General features: G+C 48.8%; 1 protein-coding gene across 1 annotated transcript in view; it reads left to right on the forward strand.

Annotated features, from left to right (window-relative positions):
* LOC123757194 (dentin sialophosphoprotein) overlaps nt 1-21,037 on the forward strand; it is a 185,188-nt gene that overhangs the window by 157,522 nt on the left and 6,629 nt on the right. The window contains exons 3-4 of the mRNA XM_069329318.1: nt 18,556-18,793; nt 20,676-20,873. Of these exons, the coding sequence (XP_069185419.1) occupies nt 18,556-18,793; nt 20,676-20,873 (436 nt within the window). The remainder of the gene's footprint in view (nt 1-18,555; nt 18,794-20,675; nt 20,874-21,037) is intronic.

The following is a 21,037-nucleotide window of genomic DNA, read 5'->3' on the forward strand; positions in this document are numbered from 1 at the left end:
ACACACATTGTCGCCCGCACACACATACACTTACACGAGTGCCGGCACACACACATACACTGCCCCCCCCCACACACCCACACACACATTGTCGCCCGCACACACATACACTTACACGAGTGCCGGCACACACACATACACTGCCCCCCCCACACACCCACACACACATTGTCGCCCGCACACACATACACTTACACGAGTGCCGGCACACACACATACACTGCCCCCCCCCCACACACCCACACACACATTGTCGCCCGCACACACATACACTTACACGAGTGCCGGCACACACACATACACTGCCCCCCCCACACACCCACACACACATTGTCGCCCGCACACACATACACTTACACGAGTGCCGGCACACACACATACACTGCCCCCCCCACACACCCACACACACATTGTCGCCCGCACACACATACACTTACACGAGTGCCGGCACACACACATACACTGCCCCCCCCCACACACCCACACACACATTGTCGCCCGCACACACATACACTTACACGAGTGCCGGCACACACACATACACTGCCCCCCCCACACACCCACACACACATTGTCGCCCGCACACACATACACTTACACGAGTGCCGGCACACACACATACACTGCCCCCCCCACACACCCACACACACATTGTCGCCCGCACACACATACACTTACACGAGTGCCGGCACACACACATACACTGCCCCCCCCCCACACACCCACACACACATTGTCGCCCGCACACACATACACTTACACGAGTGCCGGCACACACACATACACTGCCCCCCCCCCACACACCCACACACACATTGTCGCCCGCACACACATACACTTACACGAGTGCCGGCACACACACATACACTGCCCCCCCCACACACCCACACACACATTGTCGCCCGCACACACATACACTTACACGAGTGCCGGCACACACACATACACTGCCCCCCCCCCCACACACACACATACACTGCCCTCCCCCCCCCACACACACATACACTGCCCCCCCCCACACACACATACACTGCCTCCACCTCCCCCCCCACACACACATACACTGCCCCCCCCACACACACACATACACTGCCCCCCCCACACACACACACATACACTGCCCCCAAACCACACACACACACATACACTGCCTCCACCTCCCCCCCCCACACACACATACACTGCCCCCCCCCCACACACACACATACACTGCCCCCCCCCACACACACACATACACTGCCCCCCTCCCCCCCCCCCCACACACACACACAGTGCCGGCACTGGCAACGTTGACAACGAGGCGGGAGGGTCAGGGGGAGCTGGGGTTACTGACACCGTAAAGGTCAACTGACAATTGATTTCTGCAACCTGCATCTTTCACGGCCGTGGCCAGGTTGACTGATCCTCCTCTCATTGTGCTCACACCATCCTTGTTCAGGTGTGTGGCCCTGAGTGACCGTTGTTCAGGTGTGTGGCCCTGAGTGACCGTTGTTCAGGTGTGTGGCCCTGAGTGATCGTTGTTCAGGTGTGTGGCCCTCAGTGATCGTTGTTCAGGTGTGTGGCCCTGAGTGATCGTTGTTCAGGTGTGTGGCCCTGAGTGATCGTTGTTCAGGTGTGTGGCCTTCAGTGATCGTTGTTCAGGTGTGTGGCCCTGAGTGATCGTTGTTCAGGTGTGTGGCCCTGAGTGACCGTTGTTCAAGTGTGTGGCCCTGAGTGATCGTTGTTCAGGTGTGTGGCCCTGAGTGACCGTTGTTCAAGTGTGTGGCCCTGAGTGATCGTTGTTCAGGTGTGTGGCCCTCAGTGATCGTTGTTCAGGTGTGTGGCCCTGAGTGATCGTTGTTCAGGTGTGTGGCCCTGAGTGATCGTTGTTCAGGTGTGTGGCCCTGAGTGACCGTTGTTCAGGTGTGTGGCCCTCAGTGATCGTTGTTCAGGTGTGTGGCCCTGAGTGACCGTTGTTCAGGTGTGTGGCCCTGAGTGACCGTTGTTCAGGTGTGTGGCCCTGAGTGACCGTTGTTCAGGTGTGTGGCCCTGAGTGATCGTTGTTCAGGTGTGTGGCCCTCAGTGATCGTTGTTCAGGTGTGTGGCCCTGAGTGATCGTTGTTCAGGTGTGTGGCCCTGAGTGATCGTTGTTCAGGTGTGTGGCCTTCAGTGATCGTTGTTCAGGTGTGTGGCCCTGAGTGATCGTTGTTCAGGTGTGTGGCCCTGAGTGACCGTTGTTCAAGTGTGTGGCCCTGAGTGATCGTTGTTCAGGTGTGTGGCCCTGAGTGACCGTTGTTCAAGTGTGTGGCCCTGAGTGATCGTTGTTCAGGTGTGTGGCCCTCAGTGATCGTTGTTCAGGTGTGTGGCCCTGAGTGACCGTTGTTCAAGTGTGTGGCCCTGAGTGATCGTTGTTCAGGTGTGTGGCCCTGAGTGATCGTTGTTCAGGTGTGTGGCCCTGAGTGATCGTTGTTCAGGTGTGTGGCCCTGAGTGACCGTTGTTCAGGTGTGTGGCCCTCAGTGATCGTTGTTCAGGTGTGTGGCCCTGAGTGACCGTTGTTCAGGTGTGTGGCCCTGAGTGACCGTTGTTCAGGTGTGTGGCCCTGAGTGACCGTTGTTCAGGTGTGTGGCCCTGAGTGACCGTTGTTCAGGTGTGTGGCCCTGAGTGACCGTTGTTCAGGAGTGGTAGAGTGTTGAAGTGCGAGGATGAACAATCAGCGGGGAGGCGTGACTAGGGGACATTGTTCCCTGGACGCGGGATTGTTCATGATTGTATGGATCACATTCTTGTCTAACTCGAGGTCATCAGTCAACTGCAAGTGTTGCTATTTTGGGGCGGCCAGGGTGTGGCCCACCGCTGACGTCACTAGTGCTGTGGTCAGTGGCGGGCCACAGCACTAGTGACGTCAGTGGTGGCCCACAGCACTAGTGACGTCAGTGGCGGGCCACAGCACTAGTGACGTCAGTGGTGGCCCACAGCACTAGTGACGTCAGTGGCGGGCCACAGCACTAGTGACGTCAGTGGCGGGCCACAGCACTAGTGACGTCAGTGGCGGGCCACAGCACTAGTGACGTCAGTGGTGGCCCACAGCACTAGTGACGTCAGTGGCGGGCCACAGCACTAGTAGTAGTGTAAACCGGGCCAAGTCGTGTCCGTTTTGTTTTTTTCAGCGGACACGACTTGGCCCCATGTTTTTTCGTTGCCCTGCTGAGCCATGCACGGGCATTGCTAATGGTCAATGACGTCATCAACTTACCTGGGGATTAAAAGGCCGGCTCCTGGCCCCATCATTTTTCGTTACCTCAGCGACCCCGTATAGGCATTGCTAATGGTCACCACGAACAGCAACCCAAATGTCATACCGCAATTTTTTGTAGAATCGTACATCTGGCAGCATAGCAGGTGAGCTGAACATAAGAATAAAGGTAACTGCAGAAGTCCTATTGGCCCATACGAGGCTCCTATATATCTCCACCCAATCTCATTCATATTCATGTCCACCCTATGCTTAAAACAACCAAGGGATCCACTTAAGGTATTAGTTTACAATAATAGTTTTAATAAATAGCTGTCATTCTAGTTTTATACACAACAGCAATTATGAAACCCTATAGCTAGATATCGTACTGTAATCCACAAGTAGCTACCACACATCTGGCAGCACAGCGGATTATTGGCTGTGTTAATAGGCTAGTCAACTGTCCTCACATCCATCAAATAGCTATCCAAATGTCGCACCTCAATTCATCCATCTAGCAACTGTGGGAACCGACCTGTGAGATTTATATTTATTTAATTTATATGAATTTATATTTACGTTAATTTATATACTTCGATAGCAATTTGTATAATGATAAGTGGACTGTATTTCTGCAATAATCTCTTAATCTCACAAATCGATCCTCTACACATTAGGGGGGGGTTTAATAGTTTATATATATATGCAGCCAATCAAACTACAAAATTAACTACATACATTGAAGAGGTTCCTTATCTTATAGTACAGCAGGTTAGTCCACCAGGTATAACTAGGGTGTAGACACCAAATTATCCTCTTTGAGGTAGCTTCCATATCACCCAGTAACTGGTGCACAAATCTTGCATCCTCGTCTTGACCTGTCAAAAGTGCGCTAGCTGTGAAGCCAGATACCTATATATGACAAGTATATCAGAGAAAACAGTACATGGAACATGAAGACCTGGCTTAATTACCTTTAGTTTGAGGCTTCCATGTGATCTAACCGGGTCACCCTATATAATGACATTAATGGCCACTAATGATAAATAATGGGTTTCGGAAAGAACACTTAACTTGATTTGTTGACAGCGTGTTGACAGATGGTACACCTTTGGTATCCATAACACTACGTCCAAGTAAAATTAACAGGAGCCGAATTTGCTCCCGTGTGAGCCTCTGGTCTCGTATAACAATGCTGTTTAACACTCCATTCTATTGACGTTACTGGCCGACATTGTCCAGAATGATAGGAGCCGAATTTGCTCCACACGTCTCGGAGGTGACACAACAATGGCTCCCTCCTTCCTCCCTGACGCCTGGCCTACTTTGTCCAGATTTCAGAAAGTGATAGAAGGGTCACATTTACTCTACTTTAATATTGATAATTAAGTTAATTTATATAAGATGTTTTTATGATGGTAAAGTCCAAAGACTAATGTATTTAAGAACAATTCCCAGCAGAATAGCTGGTGAATTATAATAGTATGTGGTGATGATATCCCGTTTTCTATAGACGGTAATTCCACTACAAGTTACGTTTTCTATGGGTAACTTGCTTATACAACAGCAATTATCTGTATGATATATTAAATGGTGTCGGATTTTCCGACAGCAACTTAGCTGGATGCTAGTCACTATATTCATAGGCTAATCATTTCTACACCTCAAAAATAAAAAATCCTAGTTTCTAAACCAACACTCGCAAATACATGCATACATACCTACACATACTCCACAACCTATACATTCATAGTGAATAGCCTAGTTTTTTGCCACCATTTCCCCCATTAATCAGATGTGATTTATGCCATACACAGAAAATACAGCATTTACACGCCAAATATGCCATTTATGCACAAAATATATTATTTACACTCAAAATATACCATCACACAAAAATATGACATTTACATACGAAATATGTCAATTGCACACAAAAATATACCATTTACACAATATTGCATGTACACTCAGAGTATGACATTTACACAAAGTATGGTATTTGCACAAATATATCAAAATGCTTATGCATTTAGACAATCAAAAATGCGCTTTCACTAAAATTCCACAATTCCACATACATAATTTTCACAAAATACTCATGCATTGTCTCATAAACCAAAATACACTTACACCATTAAGGTCTATTTTTTCAGATTACAGAGCTTACACAAAATACACAATTTGCACACAAAAATACAGTTGCACCAGTTCCACGTCAACAAATTAAAAACACAACTTGCATAAATGCACTATTATCACAAAAATTATTATAAAACATGGACGATTATTACACAATTTGTGTAATTATTATACATCTTCGCACAATTAATACAAGAAAACTTGCTATATAATTTCTCGACTTGCACAATGACAATCAATACACAACTGAACAATAGATAACTAGCACATATTCATTAAATACACAACTAAAAAATTTCCACAAATACATATACAATTAATACATACGACTTGCACAAAACAATACACAATTTATAGAAATATAATCAATGCATAATTGCAATAATCATACAACTAATGCAAAATACATAATCTGCACAATTAATACACAAGTATATTAATTGTGCAATATATGTACAAATACAAACACAACCAACTGGGTCAAACAATACACAATTTGCATGATATTTTTCTAAGTATATTTAGGACATTAATTACAATATGCTGAGTTTAACCAACTCCCCAAAAGTCAGAATTTCACATATAAAAAAGGTACATATGACTTCCGATGAGCTCAATATAAAACACATTCATTTTCCATTAATATTTCAACATTATTAGTGCTAAACTATTCATCTAACATATGTCCATTGTGTTTAATGTCTTATTAATACCTTCCTTGTCACATCCTCTCCAATCAGGCCACCCATATATATTTATGCAAACCATCTAACAGACTTATTTGTTCTAGCCTTAGTTATGTTAGGGCAGGTAGGGTTAGGTAAAGTCAGTATTTTCTATGATAATTTTAAGCAAATTTGCTATATCTTATAAAAAATGCATCCTATTAAAACCTAAATTCATCTAAATCTATCAAAAAAAATATACTTATACTACACAAATTTGACTAAATTTAACCTAGCAAAAGCTAAACTAACTAAATATGAGCATCCCATATCCTCACATACAAGCCTATGTCGCCTCTGTCCATACATTACATGAGTTGGCCATATAGCTCGACCCCCCTTTACCTCGAAATTATACTATATATTTAAGGTAGGAATATATTTTCACATATAAACCTAACATTCCCTAATTTAACCCTATACTATAATTTCGAGGTAAAGGGGGTCTAAACCCTTTAGTTATAGGTTAGGATAAGGAAAATTGGGTAAATGGTAATTAAATAGTTTTGGTGAGTTATATCCCTTTCTAACTAAGGTTAGGTTAAGGATGGTTGAGTTGAACTGATGTAGAGAAAATTCCCATTATTATCATATTTTCCATTAACCTCGCTCCCCCCAGGTAATAGAGGTTAGGTTGAGGATGGTTGAATTATGTGAAAAAATATGCTATGAGTATGATGCAATATTGAACCAAGATTCGTGTATCAGAGGTTAGGTCCAGGGAGGTTGGGTTGATGCATAAACAACACCTTCCCATAAATACAATAAATTTGAAGTTAGATAAAGGGAGGTTAGGCCCAGGATGGGTGGGTTGATGCACAAACAACACGTCCTTCCATATTTATGATAAATTTGAAGTTAAATGAAGGGAGGTTAGGTCCAGGACAGTTGGGTTGATGTGTAAAAACAAAACACATACCCAACACTATATCTACAATATTGAACACAGTTCTAAGTTTTAAAGGAGAGGGGCTGTTAGGTCTATATCCAAAACATCACTTTTCTATGAATATGGTTACAATGTTCAACAAAGAACCTAGCAGGTTAGGCACAGTGCGGATAGGTTCATATCCAAAACTTCCGTTTTCGAAGAAAAATAGATAAAATATTCAACAAAGCTCCAAGACTCTTGCAGGTTAGGCACGGGCATTTAGGTTCATATCCAAAAAACATCACTTCTCTGAGTATATGTCGCATCAGAGGTTACCTACCTACCTTGAGGCTACCTTGAGGTGCTTCCGGGGCTTAGTGTCCCCGCGGCCCGGTCGTCGACCAGGCCTCCTGGTTGCTGGACTGATCAACCAGGCTGTTAGACGCGGCTGCTCGCAGCCTGACGTATGAGTCACAGCCTGGTTGATCAGGTATCCTTTGGAGGTACTTATCCAGTTCTCTCTTGAACACTGTGAGGGGTTTGCCAGTTATGCCCCTTATGTGGGAGGTTGGGTCCAGGTTTAGATGGAATGGGTGAAAATGTGGGTAAAATGGGTTTTGGCTGTGCTATGATACACAACATTTAGGCATATTTGGTGGAAATTGTTTCCAATTTGATGGCGATAGCTTAAATTTCCCAAACTTTAATCAAATCTGGTAGGTCAGGGATAGGTAAGGCTATGTAGGGTAGGTTGGAATATGTGAAAACTCGGCTAAAATGGTCTTTGGCTGAGCTATGTAAGAAAACATTTTGGGTATATTGGGTAGAAATTGTCTTAAATTAGGCTGAATTTAGGTGAGTATGCATAAATTTCACGAACTTTATTCAAATCTAGCTTGGGATATGCTAGGTCAGGTTAGGTAAGGTTGTGTAGGGTAAGATGGAATAGGTGAAAACTTGGGTGAAATGAACTTTGGCCATGCTAAGATACAAAACATTTGGGTATATTCGGTGGAAATTGGCTTAAATTAGGTTAAATTTAGGTGGGAAAGGCATAAATTTTGCCAACTATAATCAAATCTGACTTTGGATATGCCAGGAGAGGCTGGGTAGGGTTGTCTAGGGCAGGTTGGAATAGGCGAAAACTCAACTAAAATGAGCTTTGGCCGTGCTATGTTCCAAAACATTTTTGGGTATATTTGGTGGAAATTGTCTTAAATTAGGTAAAATTAATATGGGATAACTTAAATTTCGCCGACTTTAACCAAATCTAGGTTTGGATATGCTAGGTTAGGTTAGGTAAGGTTGCGTAAGGTAGGATGGAATAGGAGAAAATGTAGGTCAAAAAATAGGCATTGGCAATGCTATGATACAGAACATTTGGATATATTTGGTGGGAATTGTCTTAAATTAGGTCAAATTTAGGTGGGAAGAGCTTAAATTTCATCAACTTTAACCAAATCTAGGTTTGGATATGCTAGGTTAGGTTAGGTAAGGTTGCATAGGGTAGGATGGAATAGGAAAAAATGTAGGTAAAAATGGGTTTTGGCAGTGCACAACATTTGGGGATATTTGGTGGGAATTGTCTTAAATTAGGTCGAATTTATGTGGGATAACTTAAATTTCGCCGACTTTAACCAAATCTAGGTTTGGATATGCTAGGATAGGTTAGGTAAGGTTGCGTAGGGTAGGATGGAATAGGAGAAAATGTGGGTAACAATGGGCTTTGGCAGTGTTGTGATACACAACATTTGGGGATATTTGGTGGGAATTGCCTTAAATTAGGTCGAATTTATGTGGGATAGCTTAAATTTCGCCGACTTTAACCAAATCTAGGTTTGGATATGCTAGGATAGGTTAGGTAAGGTTGCGTAGGGTAGGATGGAATAGGAGAAAATGTGGGTAACAATGGGCTTTGGCAGTGTTGTGATACACAACATTGGGGTATATTTGGTGGAAATTGCCTTAAATTAGATTGAATTTAGGTGGCATAGCTTACATTTTACCAACTTGAACTAAATCTAGGTTTGGATATGCTAGGTCAGGTTAGATGAGGTCGTGTAGGGAAGGACATATATATAATATCTTAGGGGTCATGAACTAGCATGTTTATGAAATAGTGTAAATTTTCCTATTTGGGGTTCGAGCTATATGGCCAACTCATGTAATGTATGGACAGAGGTGACATAGGCTTGTATGTGAGGATATGGGATGCTCATATTTAGTTAGTTTAGCTTTTGCTAGGTTAAATTTAGTCAAATTTGTGTAGTATAAGTATATTTTTTTTGATAGATTTAGATGAATTTAGGTTTTAATAGGATGCATTTTTTATAAGATATAGCAAATTTGCTTAAAATTATCATAGAAAATACTGACTTTACCTAACCCTACCTGCCCTAACATGACTAAGGCTAGAACAAATAAGTCTGTTAGATGGTTTGCATAAATATATATGGGTGGCCTGATTGGAGAGGATGTGACAAGGAAGGTATTAATAAGACATTAAACACAATGGACATATGTTAGATGAATAGTTTAGCACTAATAATGTTGAAATATTAATGGAAAATGAATGTGTTTTATATTGAGCTCATCGGAAGTCATATGTACCTTTTTTATATGTGAAATTCTGACTTTTGGGGAGTTGGTTAAACTCAGCATATTGTAATTAATGTCCTAAATATACTTAGAAAAATATCATGCAAATTGTGTATTGTTTGACCCAGTTGGTTGTGTTTGTATTTGTACATATATTGCACAATTAATATACTTGTGTATTAATTGTGCAGATTATGTATTTTGCATTAGTTGTATGATTATTGCAATTATGCATTGATTATATTTCTATAAATTGTGTATTGTTTTGTGCAAGTCGTATGTATTAATTGTATATGTATTTGTGGAAATTTTTTAGTTGTGTATTTAATGAATATGTGCTAGTTATCTATTGTTCAGTTGTGTATTGATTGTCATTGTGCAAGTCGAGAAATTATATAGCAAGTTTTCTTGTATTAATTGTGCGAAGATGTATAATAATTACACAAATTGTGTAATAATCGTCCATGTTTTATAATAATTTTTGTGATAATAGTGCATTTATGCAAGTTGTGTTTTTAATTTGTTGACGTGGAACTGGTGCAACTGTATTTTTGTGTGCAAATTGTGTATTTTGTGTAAGCTCTGTAATCTGAAAAAATAGACCTTAATGGTGTAAGTGTATTTTGGTTTATGAGACAATGCATGAGTATTTTGTGAAAATTATGTATGTGGAATTGTGGAATTTTAGTGAAAGCGCATTTTTGATTGTCTAAATGCATAAGCATTTTGATATATTTGTGCAAATACCATACTTTGTGTAAATGTCATACTCTGAGTGTACATGCAATATTGTGTAAATGGTATATTTTTGTGTGCAATTGACATATTTCGTATGTAAATGTCATATTTTTGTGTGATGGTATATTTTGAGTGTAAATAATATATTTTGTGCATAAATGGCATATTTGGCGTGTAAATGCTGTATTTTCTGTGTATGGCATAAATCACATCTGATTAATGGGGGAAATGGTGGCAAAAAACTAGGCTATTCACTATGAATGTATAGGTTGTGGAGTATGTGTAGGTATGTATGCATGTATTTGCGAGTGTTGGTTTAGAAACTAGGATTTTTTATTTTTGAGGTGTAGAAATGATTAGCCTATGAATATAGTGACTAGCATCCAGCTAAGTTGCTAGATGGATGAATTGAGGTGCGACATTTGGATAGCTATTTGATGGATGTGAGGACAGTTGACTAGCCTATTAACACAGCCAATAATCCGCTGTGCTGCCAGATGTGTGGTAGCTACTTGTGGATTACAGTACGATATCTAGCTATAGGGTTTCATAATTGCTGTTGTGTATAAAACTAGAATGACAGCTATTTATTAAAACTATTATTGTAAACTAATACCTTAAGTGGATCCCTTGGTTGTTTTAAGCATAGGGTGGACATGAATATGAATGAGATTGGGTGGAGATATATAGGAGCCTCGTATGGGCCAATAGGACTTCTGCAGTTACCTTTATTCTTATGTTCAGCTCACCTGCTATGCTGCCAGATGTACGATTCTACAAAAAATTGCGGTATGACATTTGGGTTGCTGTTCGTGGTGACCATTAGCAATGCCTATACGGGGTCGCTGAGGTAACGAAAAATGATGGGGCCAGGAGCCGGCCTTTTAATCCCCAGGTAAGTTGATGACGTCATTGACCATTAGCAATGCCCGTGCATGGCTCAGCAGGGCAACGAAAAAACATGGGGCCAAGTCGTGTCCGCTGAAAAAAACAAAACGGACACGACTTGGCCCGGTTTACACTACTACTAGTGCTGTGGCCCGCCACTGACGTCACTAGTGCTGTGGGCCACCACTGACGTCACAAGTGCTGTGGCCCGCCACTGACGTCACTAGTGCTGTGGGCCACCACTGACGTCACTAGTGCTGTGGCCCGCCACTGACGTCACTAGTGTTGTGGCCCGCCGCTGACGTCACTAGTGCTGTGGCCCGCCACTGACGTCACTAATGCTGTGGCCCGCCACTGACGTCACTAGTGCTGTGGCCCGCCACTGACGTCACTAGTGCTGTTGCCCGCCGCTGACGTCACTAGTGCTGTTGCCCGCCGCTGACGTCACTAGTGCTGTGGCCCGCCACTGACGTCACTAGTGCTCTGGCCCGCCGCTGACGTCACTAGTTCTGTGGCCCGCGGCTGACGTCACTAGTGCTGTGGCCCGCCACTGACGTCACTAATGCTGTGGCCCGCCACTGACGTCACTAGTGCTGTGGCCCGCCACTGACGTCACTAGTGCTGTGGCCCGCTGCAGACGTCACTAGTGCTGTGGCCCGCCTCTGACGTCACTAGTGCTGTGGCCCGCCGCTGACGTCACTAGTTATGTGGCCCGCCGCTGACGTCACTAGTTCTGTGGCCCGCGGCTGACGTCACTAGTTATGTGGCCCGTCACTGACGTCACTAATGCTGTGGCCCGCCACTGACGTCACTAGTGCTGTGGCCCGCTGCTGACGTCACTACTGCTGTGGCCCGCCGCTGACGTCACTAGTTATGTGGCCCGCCGCTGACGTCACTAGTGCTGTGGCCCGCCGCTGACGTCACTAGTGCTGTGGCCCGCCGCTGACGTCACTAGTTCTGTGGCCCGCCGCTGACGTCACTAGTGCTGTGGCCCGCCGCTGACGTCACTAGTTATGTGGCCCGCCGCTGACGTCACTAGTTATGTGGCCCGCTGCTGACGTCACTAGTGATGTGGCCCGCCACTGACGTCACTAGTGCTGTGAGCCACCACTGACGTCACTAGTGCTGTGGCCCGCCACTGACGTCACTAGTGCTGTGGCCCGCCACTGACGTCACTAGTGCTGTGGGCCACCACTGACGTCACTAGTGCTTGGCCCGCCACTGACGTCACTAGTGCTGTGGCCTGCCACTGACGTCACTAGTGTTGTGGCCCGCCGCTGACGTCACTAGTGCTGTGGCCCGCCACTGACGTCACTAATGCTGTGGCCCGCCACTGACGTCAATAGTGCTGTGGCCCGCCACTGACGTCACTAGTGCTGTTGCCCGCCGCTGACGTCACTAGTGCTGTTGCCCGCCGCTGACGTCACTAGTGCTGTGGCCCGTCACTGACGTCACTAGTGCTCTGGCCCGCCGCTGACGTCACTAGTTCTGTGGCCCGCGGCTGACGTCACTAGTGCTGTGGCCCGCCACTGACGTCACTAGTGCTGTGGCCCGCCACTGACGTCACTAGTGCTGTGGCCCGCTGCTGACGTCACTAGTGCTGTGGCCCTCCGCTGACGTCACTAGTGCTGTGGCCCGCCGCTGACGTCACTAGTTATGTGGCCCGCGGCTGACGTCACTAGTTATGTGGCCCGCCACTGACGTCACTAATGCTGTGGCCCGCCACTGACGTCACTAGTGCTGTGGCCCGCTGCTGACGTCACTACTGCTGTAGCCCGCCGCTGACGTCACTAGTTATGTGGCCCGCCGCTGACGTCACTAGTGCTGTGGCCCGCCGCTGACGTCACTAGTGCTGTGGCCCGCCGCTAACGTCACTAGTGCTGTGGCCCGCCGCTGACGTCACTAGTTATGTGGCCCGCCGCTGACGTCACTAGTTATGTGGCCCGCCGCTGACGTCACTAGTGCTGTGGCCCGCCGCTGACGTCACTAGTTATGTGGCCCGCCGCTGACGTCACTAGTTCTGTGGCCCGCGGCTGACGTCACTAGTGCTGTGGCCCACCACTGACGTCACTAATGCTGTGTCCCGCCACTGACGTCACTAGTGCTGTGGCCCGCCACTGACGTCACTACTGCTGTGGCCCGCCGCTGACGTCACTAGTGCTGTGGCCCGCCACTGACGTCACTAGTGCTGTGGCCCTCCGCTGACGTCACTAGTGCTGTGGCCCGCCGCTGACGTCACTAGTTATGTGGCCCGCGGCTGACGTCACTAGTTATGTGGCCCGCCACTGACGTCACTAATGCTGTGGCCCGCCACTGACGTCACTAGTGCTGTGGCCCGCTGCTGACGTCACTACTGCTGTGGCCCGCCGCTGACGTCACTAGTTATGTGGCCCGCCGCTGACGTCACTAGTGCTGTGGCCCGCCGCTGACGTCACTAGTGCTGTGGCCCGCCGCTAACGTCACTAGTGCTGTGGCCCGCCGCTGACGTCACTAGTTATGTGGCCCGCCGCTGACGTCACTAGTTATGTGGCCCGCCGCTGACGTCACTAGTGCTGTGGCCCGCCGCTGACGTCACTAGTTATGTGGCCCGCCGCTGACGTCACTAGTTCTGTGGCCCGCGGCTGACGTCACTAGTGCTGTGGCCCACCACTGACGTCACTAATGCTGTGTCCCGCCACTGACGTCACTAGTGCTGTGGCCCGCCACTGACGTCACTACTGCTGTGGCCCGCCGCTGACGTCACTAGTGCTGTGGCCCGCCACTGACGTCACTAGTGCTGTGGCCCGCCGCTGACGTCACTAGTGCTCTGGCCCGCCGCTGACGTCACTAGTTTTGTGGCCCGCCGCTGACGTCACTAGTGTTGTGGCCCGCCACTGACGTCACTAGTGCTGTGGCCCGCCACTGACGTCACTAGTGTTTTGGGCCACCACTGACGTCACTAGTGCTGTGGGCCACCACTGACGTCACTAGTGCTGTGGCCCGCCACTGACGTCACAAGTGCTGTGGGCCACCACTGACGTCACTAGTTCTGTAGCCCGCCACTGACGTCACTAGTGCTGTGGGCCACCACTGACGTCACTAGTGCTGTGGCCCGCCACTGACGTCACTAGTGCTGTGGGCCACCTTGGTGGGCCGGGGCTGCGGACAGATGTGCCTGGAGGTGCAAAGTGCAGAAGGGACTTCAGCAATTTGAGGATGAATTAAAGAAGCAGGCGGAGGATAATAGACTTCAGAGGAGGTCTCGACCACTGTCAGACGCACCCGCTTCGGCGTTTATCTGCGCTCGCTGCGGGTAGGACTGTCATTCTCGGGTTGGCCTTCACAGCCACAGCAGGCGCTGCATCCAACTAGACTACAACGACTAGACACCCAGGGCACAACTCCATATCCCCCACGGGATTGACGGATGCCAACTGTACTATACTGTTATGATATATGATTTACGAGGTTCAACAAACTGCGAGGCGCTGTGCTAACGATTACTGGCTCCGACTGTTCCAGCATCCAGACTGCGGCCACTGTTGGCAACATAAGAGACATGTACGAAGGGATCAAAAAGGCAACAGGCCCTACACTAAACAGGGCAGCTCCTCTGAAGTTAGCCACTGGAGAGATCATTAAAGACCGTGATCAACAGGTGAATCGCTGGGTGGAACATTACTCCGAACTCTACTCCAGAGAGAACTTGGTCAGTGTAGAGGACTTGGATGCAACACGAGAGCCTGCTCATCATGGAAGAACTTGATCTTGAACCAACTGTGGAAAAAGTTGAGAAAGCAGTGGATTCACTTTCCTCAGGGAAGGCCCCAGGAGACGACGGGATTCCGCCTGAAGTGCTCAAATGTGCTCGTGGAACACTTAAAACTGAGCCTCATGAACGTCTGTGCCAGTGCTGGAGGGAGCCATGTCTTGTGGATCGGTGCCACAAGACATGAGAGATGCAAACATCATCACTCTCTACAAAAATAAAGGTGACAGAAGCGATGTCAACAACTATCGCGGCATCTCCCTCCTCAGCGTCGTCGGCAAACTCTTCGCCAGGGTCGTCTTGGTCAGGCTCCAGATTCTTGCTGAAAGAGTGTACCCAGAGTCACAGTGTGGTTTCCGAGCAGAGATGTCAACCACTGACATAGTGTTCTTCCTGAGACAGCTTCAAGAAAAGTGCAGAGAGCAGAGAAAAGCCTTGTACATCGCATTCATTGACCTTACAAAGGCCTTCGACCTCGTGAGCAGGGACGGACTCTTCAAGATCTTGGCCATAATTGACTGCCCACCCACCGTGAAGAGCTCAGTCCCCCAGGGTCCTGTGCTTGCTCCAGTACTTTTTCTCATCCTCATATCGGACATAGACAAGAACACAACCTATAGCACTGTATCATCCTAAGCAGATGACACTAGGATTTTCATGAGAGTAGACAACATAGAGGACACGGCAAACCTTTAATCAGATGTAGATCAGGTCTTTCTATGGGCTACAGAAAATAATATGGTATTCAACGAGGATAAGTTCCAGCTCATGCGCTACGGAAAAATTGAAAATATAAAAACGGAAACCACGTACAAAACTCAGGCAAATCATAACATAGAACGAAAAGCCAATGTAAAGGATCTGGGTGTACTCATGTCGGAAGACCTTACCTTTAAAGAACACAATAAAGTAGCCGTCACAACTGCAAGAAAAATGACAGGTTGGATAACAAGAACCTTTCACACTAGAGATGCTATACCGATGATGATACTTTTCAAAACGCTTGTGCTCTCTAGAGTGGAGTATTGCTGCACAATGACAGCCCCTTTCAAAGCTGGAGAAATTGCTGACCTGGAGAGCGTGCAGAGATCCTTTACTGCTAGAATCCACTCAGTAAAACATCTAAATTACTGGGACCGACTAAAGAGCCTAAATCTGTACTCCCTTGAGCGCAGGCGGGAGAGATACATAATAATTTACACGTGGAAAATAATTGAGGGGCTGGTCCCAAACCTGCACACAGAAATAACATCACATGAGACCAAAAGACATGGCAGGATGTGCAGAATACCCCCGTTGAAAAGCAGAGGTGCAACAGGTACTCTGAGAGAGAACTCTATCAACATCAGAGGCCCGAGACTGTTCAACACGCTTCCACTACACATAAGGGGCATAACTGGCCGACCCCTCACAGTGTTCAAGAGAGAACTATCAACATCAGAGGCCCGAGACTGTTCAACACGCTTCCACTACACATAAGGGGCATAATTGGCCGACCCCTCACAGTGTTCAAGAGAGAACTGGATAAGCACCTCCAAAGGATACCTGATCAACCAGGCTGTGACTCATACGTCAGGCTGCGAGCAGCCGCGACTAACAGCTTGGTTGATCAGTCCAGCAACCAGGAGGCCTGGTCGACGACCGGGCCGCGGGGACGCTAAGCCCCGGAAGCACCTCAAGGTAAGGTAACCCTACTCAGCATGATACAATCGTTCCACAAGGACATGAAGGAAGGAGTCGTGAACCATTCAACATCAACAGTGGTGTTAAACAGGGGTGTGTTCTTGTTCCAACCCTGTTTGGCATCTTCGCGATCCTCATCAAGCATACCTTTGGAACAACCACAGAGAGCATCTATCTCCGAACAAGATCTGATGGTAAGCTCTATAATCTATCCAGACTCCGAGCAAGCAAAGACGAAAGTACCAGTGCGAATCCTCAGGGAGTTCCTCTTCGCCGACGACGCAGCGATCACCACACACTCAGCAGAAGGCCTGCAGCAGCTACTCAACCGCTTTGCCGCAGCTTGTTCCACATTCGGCCTGGCAATCAGCCTGAAGAAGACACAGGTGATGGGACAAGGCGTCAATGAGCCACCCTGTATAAACATCACAGATTATGTGCTGGAGGCAGTTCACGGGTTTGTGTACCTGGAGTATCACGGGTTTGTGGAGCCGGTCGGCCGAGCGGACAGCACGCTGGACTTGTGATCCTGTGGTCCTGGGTTCGATCCCAGGCGCCGGTGAGAAACAATAGGCAGAGTTTCTTTCACCCTATGCCCATGTTACCTAGCAGTAAAATAGGTACCTGGGTGTTAGTCAGCTGTCACGGGCTGCTTCCTGGGGGTGGAGGCCTGGTCGAGGACCGGGCCGCGGGGACACTAAAATGCCCCGAAATCATCTCAAGATAACCTCAAGATAACCTGGGCTCCACAATCTCAGACACCCTTTCCCTGGACACTGAGCTCAACAGGCGTATCGGGAAGGCCACAACAACACTGGCCAGGCTCACAAAGCACGTTTGGGAAAATGCCAAACTGACAGTACACACCAAGGCACAAGTCTTCATGGCATGTGTGGTGAGTACACTTCTCTACGGCTCGGAATCCTGGACCCTGCGCTCTCACCAGGAGAGACGGCTCAACACCTTTCACATGCGGAACCTGAGACGCATCCTTGACATCACGTGGAAAGACCACATCACCAACAACACAGTACTCGAGAGAACAGGAATCCCTTCAATGTTCACTCTCCTGAAACAGAGACGCATGCGATGGCTGGGACATGTCACACTCATGGAAGATGGCCGCATACCGAAGGATCTCTTGTATGGAGAACTGGCATCAGGAAGGAGACCCACCGGAAGACCTCAGCTGCGTTTCAAAGACGCCTGCAAAGGCAACCTCAAGCAGCTGAACATCGACATCAACACTTGGGAGGCAGCAGCTGCGGACAGATCTGACTGGAGATGTAAAGTGCAGAAGGAATTCCACCAATTCGAGGATGAACTGAAGAGGCCGGCGGAGGATAATAGACTTCAGAGGAGGTCTCGACCACTGTCAGACACACCCGCTTCGGCGTTTATCTGCGCTCGCTGCGGGTAGGACTGTCACTCTCGGGTTGGCCTTCACAGCCACAGCAGGCGCAGCATCCAACTGGACACTTAGGGCACAACTCCATATCCCCACGGGATTGACGGATGCCTACTATGATTTAGAGGTGATGGCCGCACGTATGGATACTGCCTTCAGTTTGGGGGCTTTATCCATGATAAAAGTTTAGGAGAATATTCGTGGGCGTCAGTGATCATTAGAAGACTAGTTATTACAACACAAGTAGCCATCACAATAGATAACCCACAATCATTACAACTACACATTACAGCGAGGCGGTAGACGAGTTCTGTAGTATTGAGTGCTGGAGTAGAGTGGATGAGTACTGGAATAGATTAGTACTGGGTAGATGAGTGCTAGAGTAGATGTGTGTTGGAATAGATGAGTAGAAGGAGATGAGTGTGGGGGGGGGGTGAAGCCGGCTTACCCAGCCTCAGAAGAGGAGGCCGGATAAGCCTCCTTCATCAGTACCGGAGAAATCCCTGTACCGAGCACTAACGCAGCATCCGGTCCTTCAGGAACCGGCGGGAGGCCACGCCGTCACCCCCGCCGGGACACCCGCACCACCAGGAGCACCACCTGCGCCCGGAGATGTCACCCACGCCCGCGGCCTACACGCCCACCTCCGACCCCGACGACCTCAGCTCCTCCTGGCACGACCCCCAGCATCAGCGACTCCGACGACCACGGTCCGCGTCGTACGGCGACCTCTCCGCCAAGAACCGGCCCGCCACCGCTACCCTCAAGAAGCCCAAGGTCAGTCTGGGCTATGTCTATCCAGGAGGCTATCTCTCCCCCCTCACTAGACTATCCTACCAGCCAGGCCAGCTGCCCCTCACTAGACTATCCCACTAGCCAGGCCACCTGCCCTCACCAGACTATCCCACTAGCCAGGCCACTTGCCCTCACCAGACTATCCCACTAGCCAGGCCACTTGCCCTCACCAGACTATCCCACTAGCCAGGCCACTTGCCCTCACCAGACTATCCCACTAGCCAGGCCACTTGCCCTCACCAGACTATCCCACTAGCCAGGCCACCTCCCCCTCACTAGACTATCCCACTAGCCTGGCCACTTGCCCTCACTAGACTATCCCACTAGCCCGGCCACTTGCCCTCACTAGACTATCCCACTAGCCCGGCCACTTGCCCTCACTAGACTATCCCACTAGCCAGGCCACCTGCCCCTCACTAGACTATCCCACTAGCCAGGCCACCTGCCCCTCACTAGACTATCACACTAGCCAGGCCACTTGCCCTCACTAGACTATCCCACTAGCCCGGCCACTTGCCCTCACTAGACTATCCCACTAGCCAGGCCACCTGCCCCTCACTAGACTATCCCACTAGCCCGGCCACTTGCCCTCACTAGACTATCCCACTAGCCAGGCCACTTGCCCTCACTAGACTATCCCACTAGCCCGGCCACTTGCCCTCACTAGACTATCCCACTAGCCCGGCCACTTGCCCTCACTAGACTATCCCACTAGCCAGGCCACCTGCCCCTCACTAGACTATCCCACTAGCCAGGCCACTTGCCCTCACTAGACTATCCCACTTGCCCTCACTAGACTATCCCATTAGCCAGGCCACTTGCCCTCACTAGACTATCCCACTAGCCAGGCCACTTGCCCTCACTAGACTATCCCACTAGCCCGGCCACTTGCCCTCACTAGACTATCCCACTAGCCCGGCCACTTGCCCTCACTAGACTATCCCACTAGCCAGGCCACTTGCCCTCACTAGACTATCCCACTAGCCAGGCCACTTGCCCTCACTAGACTATCCCACTAGCCCGGCCACTTGCCCTCACTAGACTATCCCACTAGCCAGGCCACTTGCCCTCACTAGACTATCCCACTAGCCAGGCCACCTGCCCCTCACTAGACTATCCCACTAGCCAGGCCACCTGCCCCTCACTAGACTATCCCACTAGCCAGGCCACCTGCCCCTCACTAGACTATCCCACTAGCCAGGCCACCTGCCCCTCACTAGACTATCCCACTAGCCAGGCCACCTCCCCCTCACTAGACTATCCCACTAGCCCGGCCACTTGCCCTCACCAGACTATCCCACTAGCCAGGCCACCTGCCCCTCACTAGACTATCCCACTAGCCCGGCCACTTGCCCTCACTAGACTATCCCACTAGCCAGGCCACCTGCCCTCACTAGACTATCCCACTAGCCCGGCCACTTGCCCTCACTAGACTATCCCACTAGCCAGGCCACCTGCCCTCACTAGACTATCTCACTAGCCAGGCCACCTGCCCCTCACTAGACTATCCCACTAGCCAGGCCACCTGCCCTCACTAGACTATCCCACTAGCCAGGCCACCTGCCCCTCACTAGACTATCCCACTAGCCAGGCCACCTGCCCCTCACTAGACTATCCCACTAGCCAGGCCACCTGCCTACCTCCTAACATCTCCCACCAACTTTCCTAAACCAGCCAAGAATGTAAACAAGACCTGTCTAACACCACTGATGTAATAGTACAGTTGAGGAAGGCTTTAACTAACAAGATATTAACATGAGCTTCTCCATCCACACGCTTCCTAACGCCTCTTGCCTTTACCTTAACATGTGTGACTGTGGTGGTGGCCGGACTGCGGTGTGTGGTGGTGGCCGGACTGAGCCAGGTGCTGGACCTGAGCCTGAGGAACGCGGTGGACATGAGCCAGATGACCCGCAGTATGGTGGACCAGCTCATCCTCTCCCGGGACTCACAGTCCGGCTTCAGTGACTATTCCAGTGACTTCACCTCCTCGTCCCCGTCCTCCGTCGGCAGCAAGAGTCCCTTTGATGACTCGGGCGACTCTGAGAACGAGAGCAGGAGGGTGAGTTGCTGTGGTGAGGGGTGTGGTGAGGGGTAGTGTGGTGGGGTGTGGTGTTAGGTGTGGTGAAGGGTGTTAGGTGTGGTGAAGGGTGTGTGGTGTGGTGAGGTGTGGTGAGGGGTAGTGTGGTGGGGTGTGGTGTTAGGTGTGGTGAAGGGTGTGTGGTG

Source organism: Procambarus clarkii, chromosome 22 (genome assembly GCF_040958095.1).
Source record: "Procambarus clarkii isolate CNS0578487 chromosome 22, FALCON_Pclarkii_2.0, whole genome shotgun sequence".
In the NCBI taxonomy this organism is placed as follows: Eukaryota; Metazoa; Arthropoda; class Malacostraca; order Decapoda; family Cambaridae; genus Procambarus; species Procambarus clarkii.